The following is a 25439-nucleotide window of genomic DNA, read 5'->3' on the forward strand; positions in this document are numbered from 1 at the left end:
GCATCTCCTGGGAACAAATGGCTTGCTGTCTTCTATAGTGAATTACTTATTACTCTAAGGTGCCAAGATACTAAGTCTGACCAGAACTCAAAAAGGGATTTATGTAAATACTTCAGATTTCATGAATTTGGACCTCAAAAGTTCTAAGTATCACTTAGGGGAAAACATGAGGTGAATTGGTGTTCTTAATCTTAAAAATAAACCTCATATGCAAAGTAACTAAAAAAGAAAACCATTCCAATGCTTTTGTTTCCTTATGACAAAGACTTATAATTAGGGAGCATTTCAACTTGTGTCATTAACAAATACACATTTCACTAGAAGACTAAAAGTTCCAAGGAAAAAAATGATAGCTTTCTTTGCAGTGAAATTTGGGAATTAAGATGAAGAAGAAACTAATTCTTACAATCAAATAGCAGTAGTTGGATCTACTCTATCTACTCTATTTCTAAATCCTCAAAAACCAAGATGAAGGCTAATAGATGACTTTCACAAATAAACAGATATTCCTTTTCCTGGTTTCTATGCAAACTCCATTTTAGCATTGTTTGAACTTGGATTTACAATAAAATGGGATTCAGGATAACAATCAGCTCTATTTCCTGAACTTGATTTAATATCAGATATCTAATAAGACAGCTTCCAATTGATGAAGTTGGCAGAATACTCTTATTTCTCCAAAGGAAGATCAATGGAATCCTAATTGTTCATATCAATGTTCTCCAAGTCAGACAATAACAGAAAGGTCCCACTACATTCCTTAGTGCTCCAGTTAAGAGTAATATGAATATTTAAAATAGGCTAGCTATCCATAAAAACAAAACAGGTACCTCTGAAGTATTTGAACTGTGTGTCTTTGGGTAGGTATATGCAAGGAGGCAGCAGAAGGGCATATAGTACAAGGCACCCTGAAATAAACAAAAGAACTGGTTAACACAAAGTCAACAATCTAAAAAGACATTTTTCATTTCAAGAAATAGGAACTACCTTCCCAGGAATGATGGGAGGAAAAGAAGCTCTTTCTAATCTACTTGGGAACAAAATTATGATCTTGTCAGCATCAAGCCAGGTCTGATTGTGCTGCGAGACTCAGGAGCCAGCTTCCCACTGAGCAAACACATCCTAATGCACTGCACACCCTGCCCTGGATTACTGAGCATTCACATGGCTACTTCTACCCAAGAGGAATAAGGGAAAGGCAAGTCCCGAAGGAAACAACCTGCTATCCACAGAGCCCAGGACCCTTCTGACTGCAATTCACTTTCCCAAGTGAGAAGATGGAGACATCCATCCCTTTGCTCAGAGCTAGTCAGCCAAGAAAGCCAATGGCCCAGCATCGTGTCCTTTCTGTATAGCGGGAGGGGCCTCCTCTGGACCCTTTCAATGATTATACAGACATATGTGTGTGTACATATGTGCATAATGGGTGCACACAATACTGTGTAGACATATATACACCCACAAAAGCACAAGCATATCAGCACATGTGGATGTACACATGTATACACATGTATGTGCATCTATATTTCCCCTCCCTCACTTGTAAAATGAGGTACAAATAGCACTTCCGTTCCAGGACTGCTGTTAGAATTAAGGCATCTAGCACAGTGCCTGGCACACAGTAGGCGCTACATAAATGTTAGCTACTATTGTTATTACTGTTATATAAGCTCCGATCCCTTCTCTCTCTGGCCTAGCGCTTTCCTTCGGAACACCATCTCCGCTTCGCAGTCCCCTCCCTCCCTCCTCCCCCATCTCTCCTCCTACCTCTTTCCCCCTAGGCACCCACCCTCCCGCAGGACCCCCAGGGCTTCTCTCTAGCCTCAGTTTCCCCATTTGTAAATGAGAGCAGGTTTCCGAGGCTCCTCACTACAGCCTCAGCGGCCTTCATCCCCCCCCCTTCCGCATCCCATTCTCCACCTCCCCCCATCCCTCCTTCCACCTCCGCCCCCAAGGATGCCCCTTCCCCTTGCCCTGACCCCACGGGCTGAGGAGCGGGGCAGCCCCCCCGCCTCTCCCCCTCGGGACCCTCAGGCCCTTCCGCGAGCCCAGAGGCCCTCAGCGCCCCCTCCCCACGCCCTTGGGCCTCCAGGAGCGCGGCTCTCCCACGGTCCTCTCAGCTCGTCCGAAGCTCCCCAGCTCTCGCCCCGTCACCACGGGTTGGCTTCCTTCCCTGACTCACCCGCGGGGCCCTGGTAGTTGACGGCCGCGGCTCTCCCCCGGGGGCTGGGCCCCCCGGGCCTCCAGGGTCTGGCCCGCCCAGCCGGCAGGCAGGCAGCGCTGGCGGCAGAGCCCCGACAGCGGCGGCCCTTCAGCGGCCGCTCCGTACCCGCTCCCGGCTCGGCTCGGACTGGGTACGAATCAACAACAAGATGGCGGCCAGCCGAGGGGGCGGGGGCCTGGCGTCATAGCAACCATACCGGCAAGGAATACGCCCCTCACCGGGGCTGGTTCCCCAATCACAAGCCGCTTCTCCCACCGGTTAGGGTCAGCGCCCCCTGCTGACAGGTCGCGCGGCCCGTCAGTCCAAAACCTCCTGCATCCCCAACGCCTCCTCAGGTCCGCAACGCCAAGGGCACGTGACTATGACGGGCCTCTGCGCCTGGGCCGCGCGCTCCTAATTCGTGGGCTGCGCGAGCTCCCGGGCCGGGCGCGCGACGGCTGCTAGGTCACGGGCGTGACTGCGGTGCCGTAGGCCGGGCCGGCCCAGCCCGGCCCTTAGAGAAGCTCCCGAACCCCCAAGGCCCTTAGCCCCGTGGGCACCTCAGAAGGCAAACGAGCCCTTGTTGTTTTTCTGTGGATTTTTCATGCCGGATGGGATTGTCCTGTAGCCCCCTCCAAGTCTATTCTCACCTCCCATCCCCCAAGGAATAAAAAGGGGCCCGCAGTGCCCAGCCGGTGTAGACGGCTGTCCCTCCGCCAGAGGGCTGTTACAATCTTCGCTGGAGGCGAAGCTGCTCGCCCTGCGCCAAATAGGTTCCAGATGGGAAAGTAAGGCCAGGGGCCGAGCAGGTGCAGGCCGTACAGACTGCCTCCCAGTGACGGAGAACACCTAAGGCAGTGGCTGGTTGTGCACGTGGAAGTCACCTGTTGTACCCACCTGTCTACACCCGCAGACTCCGAAGGCGTTTTAGTCAGAATCTTGGGGCTGTCACCTAAAACCTGTTCTGCTTTGGTCACATGAATCCTCCCAACCCGGGACCACCGTCAGGGTCCCAGTATCATCGGCAGCAAACGTAAGTGGGCAGATACACATTAGCCAGGCCCACGACAGTTCGAGGAGGAGAGCCGGCTGCACTGCATCCGGGAAACTGCAGAGAGCTCACCTGATAGATTTTAAAATGTAATTCTTTTTTAACGCCACCGCATTCTCCCGGGCGCTCTCAGCCAGGTCCGCTGGATTTTAACCCAGGCCTCCCCAGCTTCGGGGATAGCGCGCTCTCTACCATGGCCGCCATCTCTACAGAATCAAACTGTATGGCTCAAAAGACAGCAGAGGCGCATCCGGTTTGTGCAGAGAGGAAGGTTCCGGAGCCATGACCGTCCATGAGGAGACATGAAGGTGCCCAGATGTTTTCTGAGCCCAGGAACAGGCCCGGTTATGGCAAACATTCTAAAGGTTGGGGGCAGCTGAGGGCCGCAGCGGAGGAGAAGGTGCTCACAAGCCGCGCCAGGCCACGGGGACGACTTCAGAGCCGGGAAGCATCAGTGCTGTTTTCCGCTTGTGCAGACCTGCGTCAAGCGCCTGCTTCCCTTCTGATCCGCTGCCACGGAGGCCTGCTCCGACACTTGTATTTGGCTCCTCCTCGTAGAGATCTGTCAGGAGTCAATGTTCCCCTCATAGGAACCAGCTGCATTTTTTACTTGGCAGCTTCTTCCGCAGCCCGAGGGACTGAAAATGGGGCCACCTCGGGTCGGAGGAACAAGGAAGCCCCACGGCTCTAGGCCGCTGGGTCCCTGAAGCTCAGACCCAAGAGCCGATATTATTAGAGCCCAGGCGGCCTCGTGATCAGGCACCAGGAGGAGAGTTCCCCGGGGAATTTGAACATCATATTAGGCCCAATTATGACTGCGATAACTATACTTGTGGGGACTAATGAGGCTTGTTAAGACTTTAAAAAAAGAATCTAGCCCAGGGTTGGGCTCCTACAAAGAGGCGTGACCTTGGGCATTTCCCAGGATATTGCCAAGGGATTCCGGAATCCTGAGAAGTGGAAGCAGCTGTGATGACCCGGCAGGCCTTGCTTCGCCCAAGCAGTGCGTCCTTTTCTGAGGGCAGCGCAATCTTTTTTGGATCCCCGGGTACCCAGGAAATGATGGCCTAAACTCAGCAGTTCTCCTAAGCTACCGGCAAACAACTAGGCTTGTAATTAGGTAGGGACCAGCTCCCTGCAGGTCCCTACAGGATGACAGGGCCTTATTGGAGGAAAAGGAGAGTTTTAAGCATTCACACCCAAATGCCCAAGGGGGGAAATGCTGAATATAACTAACCAGCTAGGATGAAATAGACTCCACCTCAATATTTTTTTGGTGGTGCAATCAGGTTAGGAAGCTCCTCAGGACACCAGGCTTCCAAGGCCATTTGCCCTGGAAAAATTGCAGTTTACTTGATAGGACGCAAATGTTCAATGACCTCAATGAGGAGATTTCACCAATTTTGGTTAGAATTCAGACTCTCTTGTCCATAGGATAAATAACATTTAATTTAGCATTTAAGACCCTCTACACCAGGGGTCCTCAAACTACATCCCGAAGCCAGGTTAACCTACCTTTCAGTTAATAAGCTTTTATTAGTCTTTGAGGTCCTCCATTATATTTTCTAGCTTCTTAAGGGCAAAGCTTCTTTGGCCTCTTTTTCTTTTTGTGTCCTCAACATTTAACACAGAGCTTGGAACAAAGACAGTCAACTGCCCACTTTAAGTAAATAACTTAAATTCTTATTGACTGACTAATCTTTCAATAAATTAGTTAATCGATAAACATTTATCACGCTTCCTATGGGCCAACCACTGGACTAAGCAGTGGAAATACAAAAAGAGTCTAAAGACATTCAAGGGGAGACAAAATGAAAATAAATATATACAAAGCAAGCTATAATCAGGATAAATCCGGAATAATTAACAGAGAGAAGGCTCTGGAAATGAGAGTGGGAAAGACTTCCTACTTTCCAGCCTTATCTCACATTACTCCTTTGCACATACTTATGCTTAAGTCAAACCGAACTACTTACTATTTTTGGATCTCATCCTGCCCTCTTTCACATCTGGACATCCTTCCTTGTATGGAATGCACCATTTATTCATGTTGAGATTTTTCTCCCTCAAAGCCCAGCTTTAGGTGCCAATTCCTCCACTAAGTCTTCCCTGATTATTTCAGTTGAAGGGGATTTTCTATCCGCAGATTTTCCTTAGGGAGCTTTATCTGGATCTTTCCTTTGCCTCTTTCTCAATCAACCTTGCTTTATGCATATCTGTAAATATTTGTCTCTTCTTCCATTAAACTATGAGGACCATGAAGGCAGTGACTTTTGTTATGTCATCTTCACATGTCCAGGGCTTAGCCTACAATAGGCACACTATTAACATTTGTTAAATTGAATTTGACATACAATACAATAAAACAAACACAAAACTAATGGTAGAAATTTTCTCCTTCCCAAATATGGGAAGGAGACTGCAAAGGGAAGATTTAGGAATACTCGGCTCATTAATAATAACAGCTTATATTCATTTATCATCCATCATCACAGAGCTCAAAGCACTTTATGATTTTTTTTAAAAGGGAAAAAAAAACCTTATTAATCTTTCCAGAACATGCCTGGAAGATAAGGTGAGGGTGAGCATTCTACATATTAAAGCATAGCTATTATTGTAGCAGCTGTGTGGTATAGCTAGAGTGTTGGATCTGGATTTGGGAAAAACTGTGTAAGACTGTAGGCAAGTCACTTAACCTCTTTCTAGGTCAGTTTCCCCATCTATAAAGTGGGAATGATAACTCTCAGGATTGTTATGAGATAATTTATACTTTGCAAATCTTAAAGCACTACATAATTATCAAATATTTTTATTATTATTACAAAAAGAAATGAGAAGGTAATAACTAAAACCTACCTGGAGAAAAGACCAAGGTTCCCTGCTTCCTCTCTTACTAATATCTTCGCTAAATGTTGATGGGTTTGAGAATTAATTTGTCCTTAGGTAGGACAACAATCTCCAGGATAACTGTAATCTCTCAAATTCAGAATGTCAAGCAATGTTACTGATGACATGAGATAGCAAAAAGACAAAATCATGAACTATTGACTCCAATAACCCTTACATGATTTTAATTATTTTAGGAAGTATGGAGGAAAATTAAATAATAGTAAAAAAAAAAAATTTAAAAAAAAAAAAGAAAGGTTTCTTTGGATCCTCAACAAAATACTTAGAAAATTACTGGCTACCGGGCCACTGGGCTGTGTTCTGTTCATCACAGGGTGATCTGACCTTGTTGCCATTCTTTTTCTTTATGAGTTGTTTTAGTGATATTCCATCGCACATTGGATTAAAATAACACCTTTATTTTGTATGATCATTCTGATAGTGAAACACAAAGTGGAAGGTAGGGTCTTAGGTGGAAGAGGAAGGGAGGGGCTGGGGGGAAGTAAGGAGTCAGCAGGGTGTGAGGCTGGAGGGAAATGAGTCAGACTGGATCCCTTTTATGTATCTCACCAAAAAAGTACAGCCACTAATTTCTTAAGGCAGCTCTTGCCTATGCTGTTCAGATTGGCCTCAGAGCCATCGCCGGGCTCCAGTGCTGCTGCTGAAGAGATAATCTCTGCCTGTAACTAGATATGAAAAACAGTGAGCTCTCCGGGACTTTACCCTGGCAGGTCTGATCAGGACCTTAAAGTGTGTAAAGGAGGTAGCCTATGGCCAGCCATTCTCATCTAGCTATAAATTCCCTCCTAAAAGCCAGTCCCAAGCCATCAGGTAATTCTTACCAGGAAAGGCTAGATAATTTGGAACTATACCTAAAAACTATTAAAATATATGTTTTTTGGCCCAGTAATACCACTATTAACTCCATGTACCAAAGGGACTAAAGAAAGAGGGAAAGGACCTATATGTACACAAATATTTATAGCAACTCTTTTTGTTGTGGTAAAAAACTGGAAATTGAAAGGATGTCTATCAATTAGGAAATGGTTGGACAAATTATGATATATAATTTGATGGGATGCTATTGTTATATAAGAAATGAGAAGATGATTTCAGAAAAAACTGGGAAAACTTATATGAAATGATACAAAGTGAAATAGAATCAGAACATTCTACATAGTAACAGAAATATTGTAAAGATAATCAACCATGAAAAATTCTGATCTGAGTAAACTTTGATCAATGCAATGACCTACCATAATTCCAAAGGACTCATGATGAAACATGTTTTGCACTTCCAGATAGAGAACAGATGGACTCAGATTGAAAACTGAAACATATTTTCTGTGTGTCTCTCTCTGTCTCTCTCAATGGGGTTTCTCTTCATCTTTCTGTCTATCTGTCTGTCTGTTATCTGTCTGTCTGTCTCTCAGCATGGCTGATGCAGAAATTTGTTTTCCATGACCATACATATTTGTAATGAGTTTGTTTTCTCAATAGGTAGAAGAAAGGGAAAAGGGGGAGAAAAATTTTGAAACTAAAATAAAAGAATAACAATTTTTTTGAGAGAGACAGAGAGACAGAGACAGATATATATATATATATATATATACAGAGAGAGAGACAGAGACAGATAGAGACAGAGAGAGAGAGAGACAGAGAGAGAGAGAGAGAAAGAAACAGAGAGAGAGAGAGAGAGACACCCATAGAGAGAGACAGAGAGACAGACAGAGACAGAGAAATTGGTATCAGGGGAAGGCTGGAAAGAAGGAGGTGGTGGGGGCAGGGGGAGGCAGGCTAAATAGCCAGATTTGGGGTGGCCCTGTTAAGTCCTGAATTGCTTTCAGCCCAAGCCAGAAGAAAAAGTATGAATAAACTTAAAACAATCAGGCATCAATGTTAAGGGCAAGGGAGCCTTCCTTTTTTACAAAAGGGCCAAGGTAGGCTAGGTGATGGCACTTATTCCAAATTGGATTTTGTCACAGTATGTCCCTTTATCTGCAGAAGGTGATGAGGTGGAAGTAAGTAGAGAGCAGGAAGTAGAGAACTTACCAGGGTCCTGAGCTCTGCCATCAAACTGCTGCTGCTCAGTGGAAAAGAAAAAGGAAATGAGAGAGAAGCACTTAGCAGTCACCCTACCTGCACACACACTGAAACTAGCATCTAGTCTTAATATCCAGCATTGTTATGCCCTTCACCTATTCTAATCAAAAGGTAGTTCCCTGATTTAGAACTCTTGTCCATCAACCAAACAACAAGCATTTATTGAGCACTTCCTGTTTACCAGATTGAATACAGCTTGGTGGCTAAGTAGATAAGTATAAAGAGTTCAAATCTAGCTTTGGACACTTACTAGCTGTGTGATTTCTGGGTAAATCACTTAACCTCCAAGAAGGAAATGGCAAGCCACACTTGTGTTTTTTGTTTGTTTGTTTGTTTTCTTGGTCTTTGCCAAGAAAACCCCATAATCAGTATGCTATGTTCCACAGGATCATGAAAGGTTGTTCATGAATGACTGGACAACAAAAATCTACCATTACAGATACAAGGACAAAAAATAAAAAGTTCCTGCTCACAAGGAGCTTGTATTCTTTGGGGAAGTCAATGTTTACATGTATTTGTTCAGTTGTTTTTCAGTTGTATCCAATTTGAAACCATATGGGGTTTTCTTGGCAAAGATACAGGGATAGTTTGCTATTTCCTTCTCCAATTCATCCTACATATGATGAAACTGAGACAGACAGAGTTAAGTGACTTGGCCAGAGCTGCACAACTATGAAGTGTCTGAGGCCAGATTTGAACTCAGGAAGATGAGTCATGTCCATAGGAAAATATACACATTATTGTATACCAAAGAAATTCAAGGTTAATTGGATAGAAGAAGTAGGCTATATGAGTAGAAAGTGGTATAGGCTGAATTTTAAAGTAAATAAGAGATGGACAAGATATGGAGGAGAGGGGACAATTAAAAAGGAGCAGCGACATCTTAGAGAAAGCTTTTTGTGGTGGTCATTAATGGAAGTACCTCCAAAGTGCCAATGCCAGGAACAGAGTAAGCTTCTAATAAATATTTATCTCATACCCTCTTCCCTCTTCCTTCAAACCCTATTTTTGGGGGATGAAAATCCCTCAAACCCTATTGATTGGAATGGGCTTATCAGTACCAGGCTTAGGACGCTGCTGGTTTCTTCATTCTTCTTTGTTCTTAGCTGACCAGTAGAATTTTCCTTTCTCCTAGTGCTAGGCAAAAGAAAAAATTAAAGGAAGGACTAAAAGATGTATTTAAGAACTCTAGCATCAGTGATCTTGAAAGCTCTAGGAAAACTGCTTCTAATAGGGCAGCAGGCTCAGCAGAACAGGCTGCCTCTGACATGGAATGACTCTCAGAATCCGGCAACCAGCTTTGAAAGAAAGGCAGTTGATTGAGGATGATCAGAATCCTGTGAAACCCAGGAAGAAAAGGGGAAAGGAGGTTGCTACTTTACCTGTCCAATAATAGAGTCTGGGAGGATTGTCCACATGTTTGCCGGCCTACAGCCATCCTAGAATGATAAAGAATGTTGAAGATTATTAAGTGGGGTTAAGATGCTACCCAACCTACAGGAATTTCTACCTATTACCTATACTCTCTCTATTCTTTGATTATATAGTAGGGCTTCATACTTGATACAGGGATAAATAATTTGGGTAAAAAAAATGACCTACTGAATTGAAATTCATCTATTAAAGGTTGAATTTTATTGTCATTCCCCATTATATAAAGGCCTCTAAATAGGATTGGGGGTGGGTTTAATATTTAAAGAACGAAACATTCTTCAGTCTCCAGTAGGAGATAGATGCTAGATGATGCAGGCAGATAAAGAATCTCATATCAAGTTGCTGCATCCATCCATCCATCCATCCAGTAGACATTTTTTGAGCAACTACTGTGTACAAGCCTCTGGGCTCAATGCTAAGGGAAAGAAATTCTATACTTGAAGTCAGAGAAGGAGAAAAGGGAGATACTCAAGAATAAAAATTCTGAAGACCAAAAGGGGAACAATTTCAATGAGGCAGAAAAATAGGACATGTCTGAAGAGACAAATGTGTATGCACAGGAAACCAACCAATTTAAAGGGAAAAAGAAATAGACAGAAGATGGAAATAAGAATAGGTAATAGAAAATGAATATAAAAGCTTAGCATGGTTCTGTAAAAATAGTGTCAAGTGCTAAATAAAGCCCACAATGACCTGAGAGTGACAAAAAAAGTTAAAGACAACAAAACGATGTGGGCTTTTGAAACTACACTGGAAGAAAAGATCCAAAAAAGGAGAGAATCTTTGATTGGGAACATGTTAGCTAACAACAGAACAAAACCAATGCTCCTCAATTGTTACTTTGTTTCTGTTTCTTCTGACCTTGTACTGAAAATAATAGAACAAAATGGCTAACAGGAGATAATATGTGAAATAAGTAAGGTCATAGCAGGAGAGTATCTGGTTACCCTTGAATAATTCAAGCTGTCTCAGATGGCTTATATCTTCAGGTACCAAAAGAACTAGTGTATATACTTGCTGTCACTAATATTTGAAAGATATGGAGAATATGAAAGGTAACACAAGATTAGAAAAGAGCAAATGTTTTCTGATTTTTCAGAAAAAGGAAAAAAATCAGAATCTACAACCTATAGACTAATCAGCTTGATTTCAATTCTGAGAAATTCTGAGATGCCAATCTGAGATGATTGGCAAACTTTTAGAAAGGAATGTGGTCACTATCAATAGTCAATATGGCTTCTCAAGAATAGATGATCCCGGGTTTCCTGTCCCATATCCAACCCAGAAGAGACAGAACCCAGCATATTCTCTTCCCAACCAGCCCAGAGGATCCATATTATCAAGTCCCAGGAGAGTCTTTTCCTCTTCTGATACCTCCTAAAATCACCTGCCTCCCTCCATCTCTATCCATTCTAAAGGAGCAGTCAGGAAACAAAGAACCAATTTTGTTAGCCTTTGAAATGAAACATCACCCAAGGGACACAATAAAAATTGTAAAAGATTCCAACTGAGCTGTACCTAACTTGAGGAAATTTGACAAGGATCAAAAATAGAGCATCAATTTGAAAAACCAAAGGGAACTGCTCAAAAAGACTGCCAAGTGAACTTGATAGCACAAATGCTCTGTAGAAACTGTAGCCAGTCTCCCTGGGCACCAAGACAATATAAAGAACATATTCCCAAGTGTTAGGGAAAATGTATTTACCTTCTTGTTATATATTCATAGTAAATAACTGTTTTCCCAAAAACAAAACCCCCAGCCTCTTCTATAAGGGGATTGCACATTTTAACTGCTTACCAATCCTCCATTACAATACAAAGATGACAACAGGAAATCAGTACTGAAAATGACTACTCAAGAATACTCAAGAAACCCCACTTTTTGGCAAAAAAAAAAGGTGATAGACTAGAGGCACAGAATGAAACAGACATTTTCAGATGCTGTTCATATATTCTATTTGTTTTTCTTCACAATACTTGGTTTTTTACAAGGGAGAGTTTTTGAGGGAAGAGAAATGTATGTGAAGAACTGAAGGGGTAGTAATATGATACTGAAAAAGAAAGAAAATAAAAAAGAAAAGAGTGTTTATGAAATATTTTTTAAATGTGAGTGGAAAGAAGGTTAGAAGGGCATTCAGACAAGCAGGGAAGGCTATATTGGAATTAATTATATATTATTTCATATGTATTAAAAAAACTTTATCATGGTCAAAGGATATGAATAGTTTTCAGATGAAGAAATTAAAGCCATTTCTAGCCTTATGAAAAAATGCTCTAAATCAATATTGACCAGAAAAATGCAAATTAAGACAACTCTGAGATACTACTACACACCTCTCAGATTGGCTAAGATTACAAGAAAAGATAATGACGAATGTTGGAGGAGATATGAGAGAACTGGCACACTAATACATTGTTGGTGGAGCTGTGAACTAATCCAACCATTCTGGAGAGCAATATGGAACTATGCCCAAAGGGTTATTAAACTGTGCATACAGAAGTGTTTCTACTAAGCCTGTATCCTAAAGAGATCATAAAAAAGGGGAAAAGATCACATGTGCAAAAATGCTTTGACAGCCCTTTTTGTAGTGCCAAGAAACTAGAAACTGAATGGCTGCCCTTCAATTGGAGAATGGCTGAATAAGTTATGGTATTTGAAAGTTATAGAATACTATTGTTCTGCAAGAAACAATCAGCAGGATGATTTCAGAGAGGCCTGGAGAGACTTACATGAACTGATACTAAGTGAAATGAGCAGAACCAGGAAATCATTGTACATAGTAACAGCAAGATGACATAATGATCAATTTTGATGGATGTGGTTCTTTTCTTTTAAAAAAATTTTTAATTAAAAAACTTTAATAATACAAATAATAAAAAAATTTACAAAACATATGGATGGGTAATTTTTCAACATTGACCCTTGCAAAGCCTTCCATTCCAAATTCTCCCCTCTTTCCCCCCACCCCTTCCCCTAGATGGCAAGTAGTCCAATACATGTTAAATATGTTAAATCCAATATATGTATACATATTTATACAATTATCTTGCTGCACAAGACAAATTGGATCTAGAAGGGGAAAAAACTGAGAAAGAAAAGAAAATGCAAGCAAGCAACAACAGAGTGAGAATGCGCCACACTCTGTTCCCACTGTTCTCTCTCTAGGTGTAGATGGCTCCTTTCATCACTAAACAATTGGAACTGGTTTGAATCCTCTCATTGTTGAAGAGAGTCACATCTGTAAGAATTGGTCATCATATAGTTCTGTTGTTGCCCTGTATAATGATCTCCTAGTTCTACTCATTTCACTTAGCATCAGTTCATGCAAGTCTCTCCAGCCCTCTCTGAAACCCTCCTGCTGATAGTTTCTTATAGAACAGTAATATTCCATAACATTCATGTACCATAACTTATTTAGCCATTCTCCAATTGATGGGCATCCACTCAGTTTCCAGTTTCTTGGGATGTGACTCTTTTCAACAGTGAGGTGATTCAGGCCAGTTCCAAAGGTTTTGTGATACTGAGAGCCATCTGTACCCAGAGAAAGGATTGTTGGGACTGAGTGTGTATCACAACATTGCATTTTCACTTTTTTTTTTGTTGTTTGCTTGCATTTTGTTTTATTTCTCATTTTTTTTACCTTTTTGATCTGATTTTTCTTGTGTAGCATGATAAATTTGGAGGAATTGCACACGTTTGATATATATTGGATTGTTTGTCATCTGAAGGAGGGGGTGGAGTGAAGGGAGGGAAGAAAAATTTGGAGCGCAAGTCTTTGCAAAGCTGAATGTTGAAAATTATTTATTCATATGTTTGAAATAGAGAGCTTTAATTTAAAAAAATAAACTTTACCTAATAGATACCACATATGCAAAAATACCACAGTATTGTGACTTCATAAAAGGAAGTGTTCATGTTTATTGATTTTCATCAGGTTTGTAATAATAAAAATGATTACTTTTTTAAAAAAGATCATTTTTTATTAAGCTTGTAGAAGAGAATCCAATACATATAATTTAAGCTAGCTTTTAGCAACACTTTTGAGTAATTATCTAATGTTCTTGCAAAGAAGATAGAGAAATGTGGATTACATGATAATACAATTAGATTGACTCAAAACTTCTTGGATGGTTGGACTAGAAAATTAGTCATTAATGGTTTGATGTCATTTTGTCAGAAAGTCTCCAATGAAATAGCTCAGGGATCTGTACTTGGTTCTGTTATATTGAACATTTGAATGATTTGGGTATGTTTACCAATGATGGCATGGTTACCAAATTAGCATGTGATACAAAGCAGGGAGGGATAGGGAGGCACTGAATGACAAAATCAGGATCCAAGAAGATCTTAACAGGTTAGAGAACTGAATTAGCATTTATATAAAATAAAATCATTGGGGATAAAGATACTTCTGTCTTACACTTGGGTTAAAAAAATCAGCTTCATGAATATTTCAGGATAAGAGAAGCATGGATAGATAGCAACGTGTCTGAAAAAGACCTAAAGTTTTCATGAATAAGTAGTATGATCTGGCAGCCAAAAGACCTAATGCAATCTTGGACTGCATTAAAAAAGACCTAGCTTCCAGAAATGAGAAAGTCATACTCCCTTTTCATTTTGTCCTTATCAGATTTCATTTGAAGTTTTGTCTTTAGTTCTAGGCTCCTCAATTTAAGAAGTCATAGGTAAACTGGAGAATATCCAGAAAAAGGTTACTAGATGGTAAAAGAGTCTTGAGCCCATGTCTTATGACTAGTAGGTGATGGAACTATTTAGCCTGGAGAAGACTCAGAGGGGACATGATAAATGTGTTCACGTTTTTGTCGGGTTTTCATGTGAAAGAAAGATTATACCTGTTCTATTTGACCCAAGAGGGCAGAATCAGTAACAATGAGTAGAAATTACACAAAAAAGCTGCTTTAGGCTTAATGATGGGGGAAAATATTCCTACCAATTAGGGATAGAGAAAGTAATAGGGTTAGAGATAATTTTATTGGCATAGGATGCTCAAGTGAGAAAAATTCCCTTGAAGCCTTCTCTTCAAATTCTAATCTTTAGAGAATTGCTTAGAGCCCTTGAGAAGCCCTGATGGAAATCTGAAAAGCAATGCCAAAGACTTATCCTGAGGTCCAGAATATTACTCTATCATGTAAGTGCTGCATTTTGCAAGTCAGACAGAATCCAATTCAGTGACCTTCAATCTTTGCTTTGTGTTATTCTTGAAAATGTTCTCTGGAGAGTGTAGCACCAGGACACTTTGCAGATTTCTGACGTTGTCATGGTATCCTTAGCGAGGCAAATATTTGACAGTCTATACTTACGAATCTTTTTTATTTTAAGTATGTCTTTGTGGTACATGAGATAAATAATCTCACTAGATCTATTTTACACATTGAGTATCTTTTCTAAATGATATCCCGTCAATCCCTTTTAGAGAAACTCAAGCTTTAACACACTGGTGTCTTCCACTGGACAGTCTGATTTTATCATTGTTCTTAAACTGACCACAATATTCCAGATGAAGTCTGACGAGGGCAGAACACAATGGGACCATCTCCTTATTTCTAGAAGCCATACTTCTTTTAATGCATTCTGAGATTGTATTACCTTTTTTTGGCTATTACATCACAAACTGATTCATATTGAGCTTTTAGTCTACCAGAATTCCCAGATCTTTTAAAAAAGCAATTGCTGTCTAACTCTGCATCCCCCAATTTATACTTGTGACAGTGACTCACTCATCATTGACATCAGCACCTTATTCCAAGCGAATTCACCACAGGAAGAAAAAATACCTAGACTTGCAATTCTGTAATTGGGCATTTCATTGGCCACATATGTTTCCTACACCTTTGCTTCAAAAACATAGTCCCTCTAACTTTCTGCCTACTTTTCCTCTACTATAGACTCTGTGTGAATTTATGAGAAGGTACACTTTGATTTTCATGGGCAAGGCTTTATAATTACTGTTCTTGCAATGTTAGTGAACAGAAATTGACTTTCTCTCCCTCCTATCCCCAGCATCCACAACTGAAAAAAGAAAACCCTTGTGCAATTTTTTTTTGTAAAAGAACTAATCACATTTACTGGATGATTGTTAATGGCAATCACAATAATTAGGGCTTATGGCTATAGTGTTGATGGTTATTCCTGGAAATTGAGGAAGAAGTTACCTGTTCCTTTGGGTGTATAACGACAGTTGAATACAAATTGGGGGGAATGAGCCTACAGACACACACACACACACACACACACACACACACACACACACACACCATACACATACATATCCACATCATCATCACTTTTGACAGCCAGTATGCTCAATTAGCTGAAAGTAAAGATATTTGCTAAGATGGAATAGATGGGAAATACAAAACTTTGCTCCCATAAACCTGAAACCCCCAAATCTGCTCAGTGTAAGGAAGAGTAAACTGGGAATAAATATGCACATACATAAGCACTCCTGTCTGTGAACTGCTGGGTCCAGATGCCCTGTCTCTTTTCATGGTATTTTTATGCTGCTCTCTGCTAGACAGAGAGTCTCTGCTAGGCAAGTGGTTCAGCCAAGTTCCCTGGGCCTGCTCCTCTCCACAACTCAAATCTCATATCCCAGGGCTAGTTCTCTCTTGAATTCACAATTAGCTCTTTTATCTACTGCCTTTTCTGATCATTCCCTTGAATCCCTGGGCCTTTGCCTTGTTGGGTGTAATGTTTCCTATTGGGAGAGCAGCCCCCCTATAAAACAATGGGTGGTGGAAAGGAGAGAAATCTTCTCTCTGACCCCTTGCCATCATCTGGAAGATGAACAAGGGAAAAAGCCAAAATTGATTCCATCTCAAGAGCTGAGTTGTTATTTTTTTTTCCATAGTGGCTCTCCTCTAAACTACCAGAGGTCACATTCTACAAAGCTCTCCTGCCCTGGCTGTGTCCAGAGCTTGCAAGTTAGCTTTCTAAAGGCCACTGGGAGTGTGGCTAATATTCAGCTGGCCAAATGGCAAACTGAATTCCATTAAGGAAAAATTCCTGTGTCCCAAAGGGGCAACTAGTCATGGACCTATCTTTGCACTTCATGTAGTACATTAGCACATGACTCTGTTACTTGCCCCTTCTGTGACTTCAACAATCATACTAATGAGGGGACAAATAAATTAATCAGGGTGTCATGACCAACTCTCTCCCTGCTGCATGTAAATAATAGTTTTGTATATATGTATACATGTTTTTGCTTTGGGACTCCTTGATTCACCCTGCTTCACCCTGATTCAGGTGGCCAGCCATTTGTGACCCCTGTTTTTGCTTCTGGGATTTCCCAGGGAGTATTGTTTTATCCCAATCTGGTTCCAGCCTGCATTTGTCTCTGGAACTTCCTGGGGACCCCCAGATCCAGCCTGCCCTTCTTTATTCCTCACCTCACCCCAACAGTTCCAATACAGACCACCTGCTTTTGGCTTTCTCACTTTGGAGTTTTGTGTTGGACCGTATCTTCTGCTTCTCCTTCCTGTTGTGAGATAGACCTTCTGCCATAAGTTTGGCCATCAAGAGGGGGTCCTGGACCACTTAATCACCTCTGTCTCTCAAAGGAGTTTTTCCAGTTGATAATCTACCTGAATTTATTACTCAATAGTAAGCATACTCCTACCTTGTCATAATCCCTTTTCCCAGTGATTCGGAACTTCTGCCAATCATTGTACAAAATTTCTTCCCTGTCTCCCTCTTCCTGCTCCTGTCCTGCCACTCCTTAACCTGACCCTCTCCCAATATCCCCTTCCAGATCTACCCACCTGTGCTCTCTAGAATGCCTGTTCTATAGTGAAAATTTCTGCTTTCATCTAAAATAATTTCCTTTCTCCTTCCATTTTCTCCCATTTGCTGTGACCTGGCTCCTTCTGGATGGCACAGCATTCCTGGCCATCCTTTCCAGCACCTGCTGTACTTCACTGGCTAAGGGGAGAAGTCAGAATACTCCTTGGTCTCTATTACCTTATATAGATTCTATTTCTTCTACTTTCACTTAGTAACCTCCCTTCCTGGCAGGCTGATTCAATCTATATTTACTAACCAGTCAAAATCCTGGTAGTTTTATCTACTGACCTCCAGAACTCTCTCATTTTCTCGGTGAACTTAGCACCTAGCTCACAGTCTTTTTCTCCTCTCCAATTCCTCCCTTCATACTAGAGAACTTCAGCATACATATATACACACACACATGTGTGTATGTATGTATGTATATATATATATATATATATTGCTGATACTCCCTCAAACATCCTAATTTCCCAGTTCTTCATTGCCATAGGCATTCCACTACCATATTCATGAAACCTGAAATTCTTGAATCAGATCATAATCTTTTATCATTCTATCTGGCTTATAACCTCTAAACCTGTTCTTTGTCTTTATATAACTTCCATTCCCTTAACTTATTGGTTCTTTTCCAGGCTATCAGCCCAGTATTTTTTTTCTCTTTCTCCACCTTGACCCCTTGGTGAACCAGTTCAACTCTACCTTATCTTCTATTCTCAAGTTCCTTATCCCACTTTTGCTGTCATCAATCAAGCCCTGCCAAGCCTTTGATTTACTCCCACCAACCACTGCCTTTACTCCTTTTTGCATGCTGATGAATGAAACTGGAGAAAAGCACAAAACTGTGCTGAGTGAGACCGTTACAAATTTATGTTGCATAGCCTCAACAGAGCCCTTGCAATAGTAATACAATTCTTTTACACTTCTTTAATTGATTCATCATCCTACTTACAACAGTGAATTTTCCAAAGTTTTCATTACTCTCAAACCACCTATGTGTTCCCCAACCTTAAAAAAAAATCACTTCAATATATTTCTTTTCCCTTTTGAAATTTAACCCCTCAAAAAAGCCCTCTACCTTCTTTCCTCCTTTTCTCCCACTCTCATCTTAATTCTCTGTATGTTACTTGTGATTTCATCAGTCAACTGAAACTGCTCTATCATTATCAATGAACTTTTGATTGGCAAACCTAAGTCTTTTCTCAATCCTTATCCTTCTTGACTTCTCTACAACCTTTGACACTGTTGACACTCTCTTCTCCTTGATTCTTTCTTCTCTCTGGATTTTTGTAATTCTTCTTCTACCTCTCTAATCTCGCAGTCTTTTTTGATAGATTTTCTTCTAAGTCATACTTTTTAATTAGGGGTATCTCACAGGGTTCCTCTCTCTTATCCAGCTGAACTGTTTCACCAAGTTATCTCATCAGCTCCCATGGATTTAATTATCATCTCTCTGAAGATGATTTTCAGATCTGTTTATCCAGATCTAACTTTTCTCCTGGCCTCCAGTCTCTTATCTCCAACTACCCACTGGACATCTCCCAAAGATATCTTAAACTCAACTTATAAAATATTGACCTTAGTATCTTTCTCCCAAAACCTTCCCCTCCCAAATAGATTTACAATGAATTCTATCAAACATTTAAAGAACAATCAATTATAATACTATTCAAACTATTTGGAAAAAATAGGGAAGAAGGACACAGATATGGTGCTGATACTGAAGCCAGGAAGGGTCAAAACAGAGAAAGATCTTTCCCTAATGAATATTGATGAAAAAATCTTAAATAAAATATTAGCAAAGAGATTACAGCCATTTCTCACCAGGATAACATACTATAACCAAGTGGTATTTATACTAGGAATGCAGGGGCTAATTCAATTGACTATATCAATAACCAAACTAATAGAAATCATATAATTATATCAACAGATGCATAAAAAGCATTTGATAAAATACAACATGCATTCCTATTAAAACACTAGAGAGCAAAGGAAATAAAGGGAGTTTTCCTTAAAATGGTAAGTAGCATCTATCTAAAAATATCATATGCAATGGTGATAAACTAGAACATTTCCAATAAGATTAGGAGTGAAACAAGGTTGCCCACTATCACCATTACTATTATATTATATATTATATAATATATTATATTAGAAATGTTAGCATTAGGAATAACAGAAGAAAAAGAAACTGAAGGAATTAGAACAGATAATAAAAAAAACAAAATTATCATGCTTTGCAGATGATATAATAGTATATTTAGAGAGTCCTAGAGAGTCAACTAAAAAACTTCTAGAAACAATTAACAACTTTAACAGGAATTGTGGGTATGAGTGAAAGTACAGCCAGTGCTAGAAAGGATGACCAGGAATGTTGTACCATCCGATCCAGCTCACAGCAAATGGGAAAAAATGGAAGGAAAAAGGAAATGATTTTAGATGAAAGCAGAACTTTTCACTATGGAACAGGCATTCTAGGAGTCAATAAATCCACATAAATCATAAGCATTTCTATATATTACCAACAAAGCCCATCAGCAAGAGATAGAAGAGAAATTCCATTTAAAATAACTGTAGATAATATAAAATATTTGGGAGTCTACCTGCCAAGACAAATCCACAAACAATATGAGCACAATAACAAAACACTTTTCACATAAATAAAGTTAGATCTAAATAATTGGAAGAATATCAAGTACTCATGGGTAGGCCGAGACCATGGGTAGGTATATTATTTCATATAATAAAAATGACAATTCTATCTAAATTAACCTATTTATTCAGTGTCATACAAAGTGAATGCCAAGAATTACTTTATACAGATAGAAAAAATAATAACAAAATTCCTCTGGAAAAAAAGAAAAGATCAAGAATTTCAAGGCAATTATGAAAAAAATAAGCAAACAAAAGTGGTCTGGTACTGTACCAGACCTAAAACTATATTATACAGCAGAAGTCATCAAAATCATTTGGTATTGGCTAAGAAATAGAGCAGGGGATCAGTGGAATAGGTTAGGTTCATAAGACACAATAGTTAATGACTATAGTAATCTAGTGTTTGATAAACTCAAAGACTCCAGTTCTGGGATAAGAATTCACTATTTGACAAAAATTGCTAGGAATATTGGAAAATAGTATGGCAGAAACTAGGCCTTGAAAGTTGAAATAATTCATGATTTAAACATAAAGGGTGATACTATAAGCAAGTTAGGAGAACAAGGGATAATTTACCTCTCAGATCTATGGAGAAGGAAGAAAATTTATGGCCAAAGAAGAACTAGAGAACATTATGAAATGCAAAATGGATAATTTTGATTATATTAAATTAAAATGTTTTTGTACAAACAAAAATCAAAGCAGTCAAGAATCGAAGGGAAGTAGAAAACTGGGAAAAAACTTTTACATCCAAGGATTCTGATAAAGACCTCATTTCTAAAATATAGAGAGAATTAACTCAAATTTATAAAAATATAAATCATTCTCCAATTGATAAATGATCACAGGATATGAACAGTCTTCAGAAGAAGAAATTAAAGCCATTTCTAGTCATATGAAGAAATGTTCTAAATCACTATTGATTAGAGAAATGCAAACTAAAACAACTCTGAGGTACCATTTCACATCTCCCAGATTGGTTAAGATGACAGAAAAAAATTAATGATGAATGTTGGAAGGGATGTGAGAAAACTAGAGCAATAATGCATTGTTGGTAGAATTGTGAACTGATCTAACCATTTTGGAGAGCAATTTGGAACTAGCAAAATGTGCATACCCTTTGATCCAGCAATATTTTTACTGGGATTATATCCCAAAGAGATCTTAAAGAATGGAAAGGGACCCACATTTGCAAAAAACGTTTGTGGCAGCCCTTTTTGAAGTGGCTGGAAACTGGAAACTGAATGGATGCCCATCAATTGGAGAATGGCTGAATAAATTGTGATATATGAATATTATGGAATATTATTTTTCTGTAAGAAACGACCAGCAGGATGATATTAGAGAGGTCTGGAGAGACTTACATGAACTGATGCTGAGTGAAATGAGCAGAACCAGGAGATCATTGTACAGGGCAACAAGAAGATTATGCGATTAATATAACATATGTATGTTCAACAATGAAGCGATTTAGGCCATTTCCAATAGATTTGTGATGGAAAGAGTTACCTCCATCCAAAGAGAGAACTATGGGGACTGAATGTGGGTCACAATACAGTATTTTCATCTTCTTTGTTGTTGTTGTTTGCTTGCTTGTTGTTGTTTTTTTCTCATTTTTCCCCTTTTTGATCTTATTTTTCTTGGGCAGCATGGTAAATTTGGAAATATATTTAGAAATAAAAAAGTAACTATTAAAAAACCCCCAAAACCTTCCTTGCTTCCAAAATTCTTTCCAATTATTGTCAAGAGAAGTGCCATCCTCCCAATCATCCAGGCTCATGACCCAGGTATTATTCTTAACTCTTCACTCTTTCTCACCCCCCCATATCCATTCTGTTGCAAGTCCTCCCAATTCTCCCTTTGTAACATCTTTTACATTAGTCCCCTTCTCTCTCCTATTATTGCCTGATACAGGGCTTTATCACTTCACATCTGGACTGCTGCAATAGACTTATATTTGGTCTCCTTGTTTCAAGCCAATATTATCCTCTTAAACTGAAGCAAGGACTAGTTCACCCCAATTTATTCAGCAAATTCCAGTAATTCCCTATGACCTCCAGGATGAAACATAAAATAAAATAAAATAAAATAAAATAAAATAAAAGTTTACCTTTGGCAATCCTTTATAACTTGCTCCCTCCTTTTTAAACTTCACTCCCCTCAATTTACTCTATGATCCAGAGACATACTGGCTTCCTTGCTGTTCTTCCCTTAAGACACCCCTAATTCTCTGCCTTTTCCCTGGCTATTTCCCCTACCCAGAATGCACTCCATCTCTGCCTCCTGGCTTTCTGGGTCTTCACCTCTCAGTTAAAATTTCACCTTCTGCAAAAAGCTTTCACATCCCCTTTAACACTTAGCTTAGTAGTCACTTAATACACACTTCTTGACTTGATTGAATAACTGACACATGTGTGCATGATATTTCCCTAATAGAATGTAAGTTCCCTGAGAGAAGAAATTATTTCATTTTTTAAAAATCTCCAGCACTTAGCATGGTGCCTGGCCTATAGTAGGTCTTGAGTAAATGTTTGATTGCTTGATATATGCCCTAGCAGCTAAGTGAGTTATTTTCTGTTAATCTATTTTCTTTAGTCAGAGACATAACTATTTTTCTGACTTATTTCCTGTATGAGGCTCTCTAACAGTGGCAAGACTCCTGTTAAGTCTTGTGTACATTATGATAATGTCTTGCTTCACACCATCCCCAAGACCTTATCTACCTCTCTGTGATTTGTAATCTCCAAAGCCAAGAAAAGATGGCACAAGGTTAAACACATTCTTTAGCGAGTTAAAGTCTGATTTGATTGAAAATCCATCAGAAGCTAGCAGTGTAAGTGATAAAAAGGAGATAAAGAGGAGAAAGAAAAGAGAAGGAAGAAAATGGAGAACAGAAAGGCAGGAAGATAAACCATAAGGGGAGAGATAAGGGAGACGTGATGATTCACTAGATAGATGAGGTTCATGGGAGTTAAAACTGGGAGGGACCTTGAAAGCTGTCCTGTTCAATCCAACACTTTTAGATGAGGAAACAAAAGGCTAAGGAAAAATTAATCGATTTAATCAAGGAGCAAATAAAAGAGCCAGAATTGGATGCACATCTCACTATGTGATTCCAAGTGTCTCTGGATCATAGCACACTGCCTCTAGAAGTAAACCAGAGAAAAATGTAGGCTTCAGCTGTTCCTGAACTGCTAGTTTGCTCTTTGTGGTGGAGGCAGGAACTTGAGCTGCTTTTTTCATAGCTTCTGACCTTGGTTCTCCAGCTGACAGCTGGATGGCCCAGATGATGGGTCTGTTCCTTGTCTCCTGGACTCATAGCTGAAAGGAGGCTACTTTGAAGCCAGTTAAGCAGTGAAGCTGCCATGTTGAGGGCTGCAATCTGACATTCACGTTCTTTGAAATGGTACAGTTTAATGTCATAGAGCTAGTACTGAGTCTTATCCCCAAGTGGCTCCAAATGTTCAAGAATCCCTTTAGAAGGTAATCATTACCTTCTGATCTAAGAAACAGGACAGAGCCCAAATCAACTCACTCTCTTGACTCTTGACTTTTCCTGTCTGATCCTGAGACTTACCTCTCAACCGAGCTTCTGGTCCTATGGTCCAGCTCAGTGCATCCTTCACTGGACCTGGCTTTTGAAGATTTGCAAGGTCTCAGTCTTTTCCCCAAGGGACTTAAACATCTTAACCAGAGAGAAAGGTACTTGATATACTCAGCTAATTTAGAAAGGAAGGAGGAGAGACCAAGAAAGCAGACAGAAAGAAAGGAACAAACTGTCTTGAAATTCTTGACATTTTTAAGTGCTCTGAGCCATTCTGAAGGAAGATCCAGATGGATGAACTTTCTTTCTCATCCTCCTTTTCACTCCAAGAATACCAAGTCAACAGGTCCCTGTGAATGGCTTCCATTATGATTCTGCAAAGCCATAGTCCAAAAGATTCAGGTATGTACAGAGTGATGAGCTCTTCAGCACGATTCAACCTGGTTCTCAGGTTACAAAATGCTGGTTTGTACTTGTTGACATTTCATTTTTTTGTGTGTTAGATTTCCTGAGTCATCAATGGCACTGCCTTAAGAACAAATGTGATTAAAAAGATCCAGCATGAACAAACATAGTTAGAGACAGACTACCTAAATAGTAAGGGAGATCAGACTGTAAAAGCTTACTCTTTAAGACCAAAACTCTCCCAGGAATGTTGTAATGCTATGAATCATGGATTTCTGAGAACCATAATCTCAGAATAATTAAAATGTCAGGAGCCCTAAAGGGCAATGGAAGGATGCATGACTATTGTTGAGTAGACTGAAGCATGTCACCAATGATGACTAGTATGTGAGAGCTGGTATAAAAAGCAGTCAGTTTGAATTCAAGAAACATTCACTAAGCAATAAGCAAGACACACATCTTAGAAGACACATGTGACTAGAAAAGGATGTGGAAGAGTCATATATTGAGAGTAAGAGAAGCAGATGGTCCAACCTTTCTAGAATCAATCTGCAATTATTCTGACAAAGTAGACTGTTTGACCCCATATTCCACTACTAGATGTATATCCTGAGGGGTCAAAAATACCAAAAGGTCAAACATATACCAAAATATTAATAGCATCACTTTTTGTTGCTTTAAGTAACAAAGATGTGGAAACAAAGTAGATGATCATTAATCAGAGAATGGACATAAACATATTGTGATAGCTATATATCACTTAAGTTTTTATTTTAAAATGGATGACAATCTAGTGGGAGAAAATACTGGGATATAATCAAATTAAATAAACTGGGATTCCCTATTGATCAAATAGTACTAACTGAAAGTTTGAGCAAAGCTAATAACTGGATACATACTGGTAATAGAATATTTACTGTATTAGAAAAAATCCCCAATATGAAAAATTCAGAGAAACACAGAAGGCTTATATGAACTGATGTCAACAGAACTAAGCAGAAGCGGGAAAATAAAATTCACAATGACTACATGATATAAATAGAACAAATAAAACAGTAATAAGTATTATTATAATGACTAAGTGTGGACCAAGAGAAAAAATGAGAACACACACCTCTCTCTTTTTTTTGGCAGAGGTTGGAAACTAAGGTTATATAACATTGAATGTACTCTCAGACTTGGTTGATGCATTCGTTTGTTTTAACAAACTGCTTTTTCCCCCTCTTTTTTTCATTCTTTGACAGAAAGGATAGGAAGATAGGGGAGAAATATTCAGAAATGAAGGTGATATAAAAACAAAAGATATCAATATGAAATTTAAAGTTTTATAAAGAATTACTTTTTAAGG

At 39.7% G+C, this 25439-nt stretch overlaps 2 protein-coding genes across 4 annotated transcripts in view; both read right to left on the minus strand.

Moving 5' to 3' along the window:
* Positions 1 to 2363, minus strand: part of IP6K1 (inositol hexakisphosphate kinase 1) — a 62663-nt gene extending 60300 nt beyond the window's left edge. Inside the window, exons 1-2 of the mRNA XM_074283286.1 lie at positions 2183 to 2363; positions 831 to 908 (exon numbers count right to left, since the gene is read on the minus strand). The gene's annotated coding sequence lies outside the window, so the exon portion shown is untranslated. The remainder of the gene's footprint in view (positions 1 to 830; positions 909 to 2182) is intronic.
* A 4175-nt stretch (positions 2364 to 6538) lies between these two features.
* CDHR4 (cadherin related family member 4) overlaps positions 6539 to 25439 on the minus strand; it is a 35576-nt gene continuing 16675 nt past the window's right edge. For all 3 annotated transcript variants that reach the window (XM_074283281.1, XM_074283284.1, XM_074283282.1), the window contains exons 17-20: positions 9626 to 9682; positions 9305 to 9380; positions 8193 to 8223; positions 6539 to 6826 (exon numbers count right to left, since the gene is read on the minus strand). In XM_074283281.1, coding sequence (XP_074139382.1) covers positions 6771 to 6826; positions 8193 to 8223; positions 9305 to 9380; positions 9626 to 9682 — 220 coding nt within the window. In that variant the 3' untranslated portion in view covers positions 6539 to 6770. The remainder of the gene's footprint in view (positions 6827 to 8192; positions 8224 to 9304; positions 9381 to 9625; positions 9683 to 25439) is intronic.

Source organism: Sminthopsis crassicaudata, chromosome 1, assembly GCF_048593235.1.
Source record: "Sminthopsis crassicaudata isolate SCR6 chromosome 1, ASM4859323v1, whole genome shotgun sequence".
Taxonomy (NCBI): Eukaryota; Metazoa; Chordata; class Mammalia; order Dasyuromorphia; family Dasyuridae; genus Sminthopsis; species Sminthopsis crassicaudata.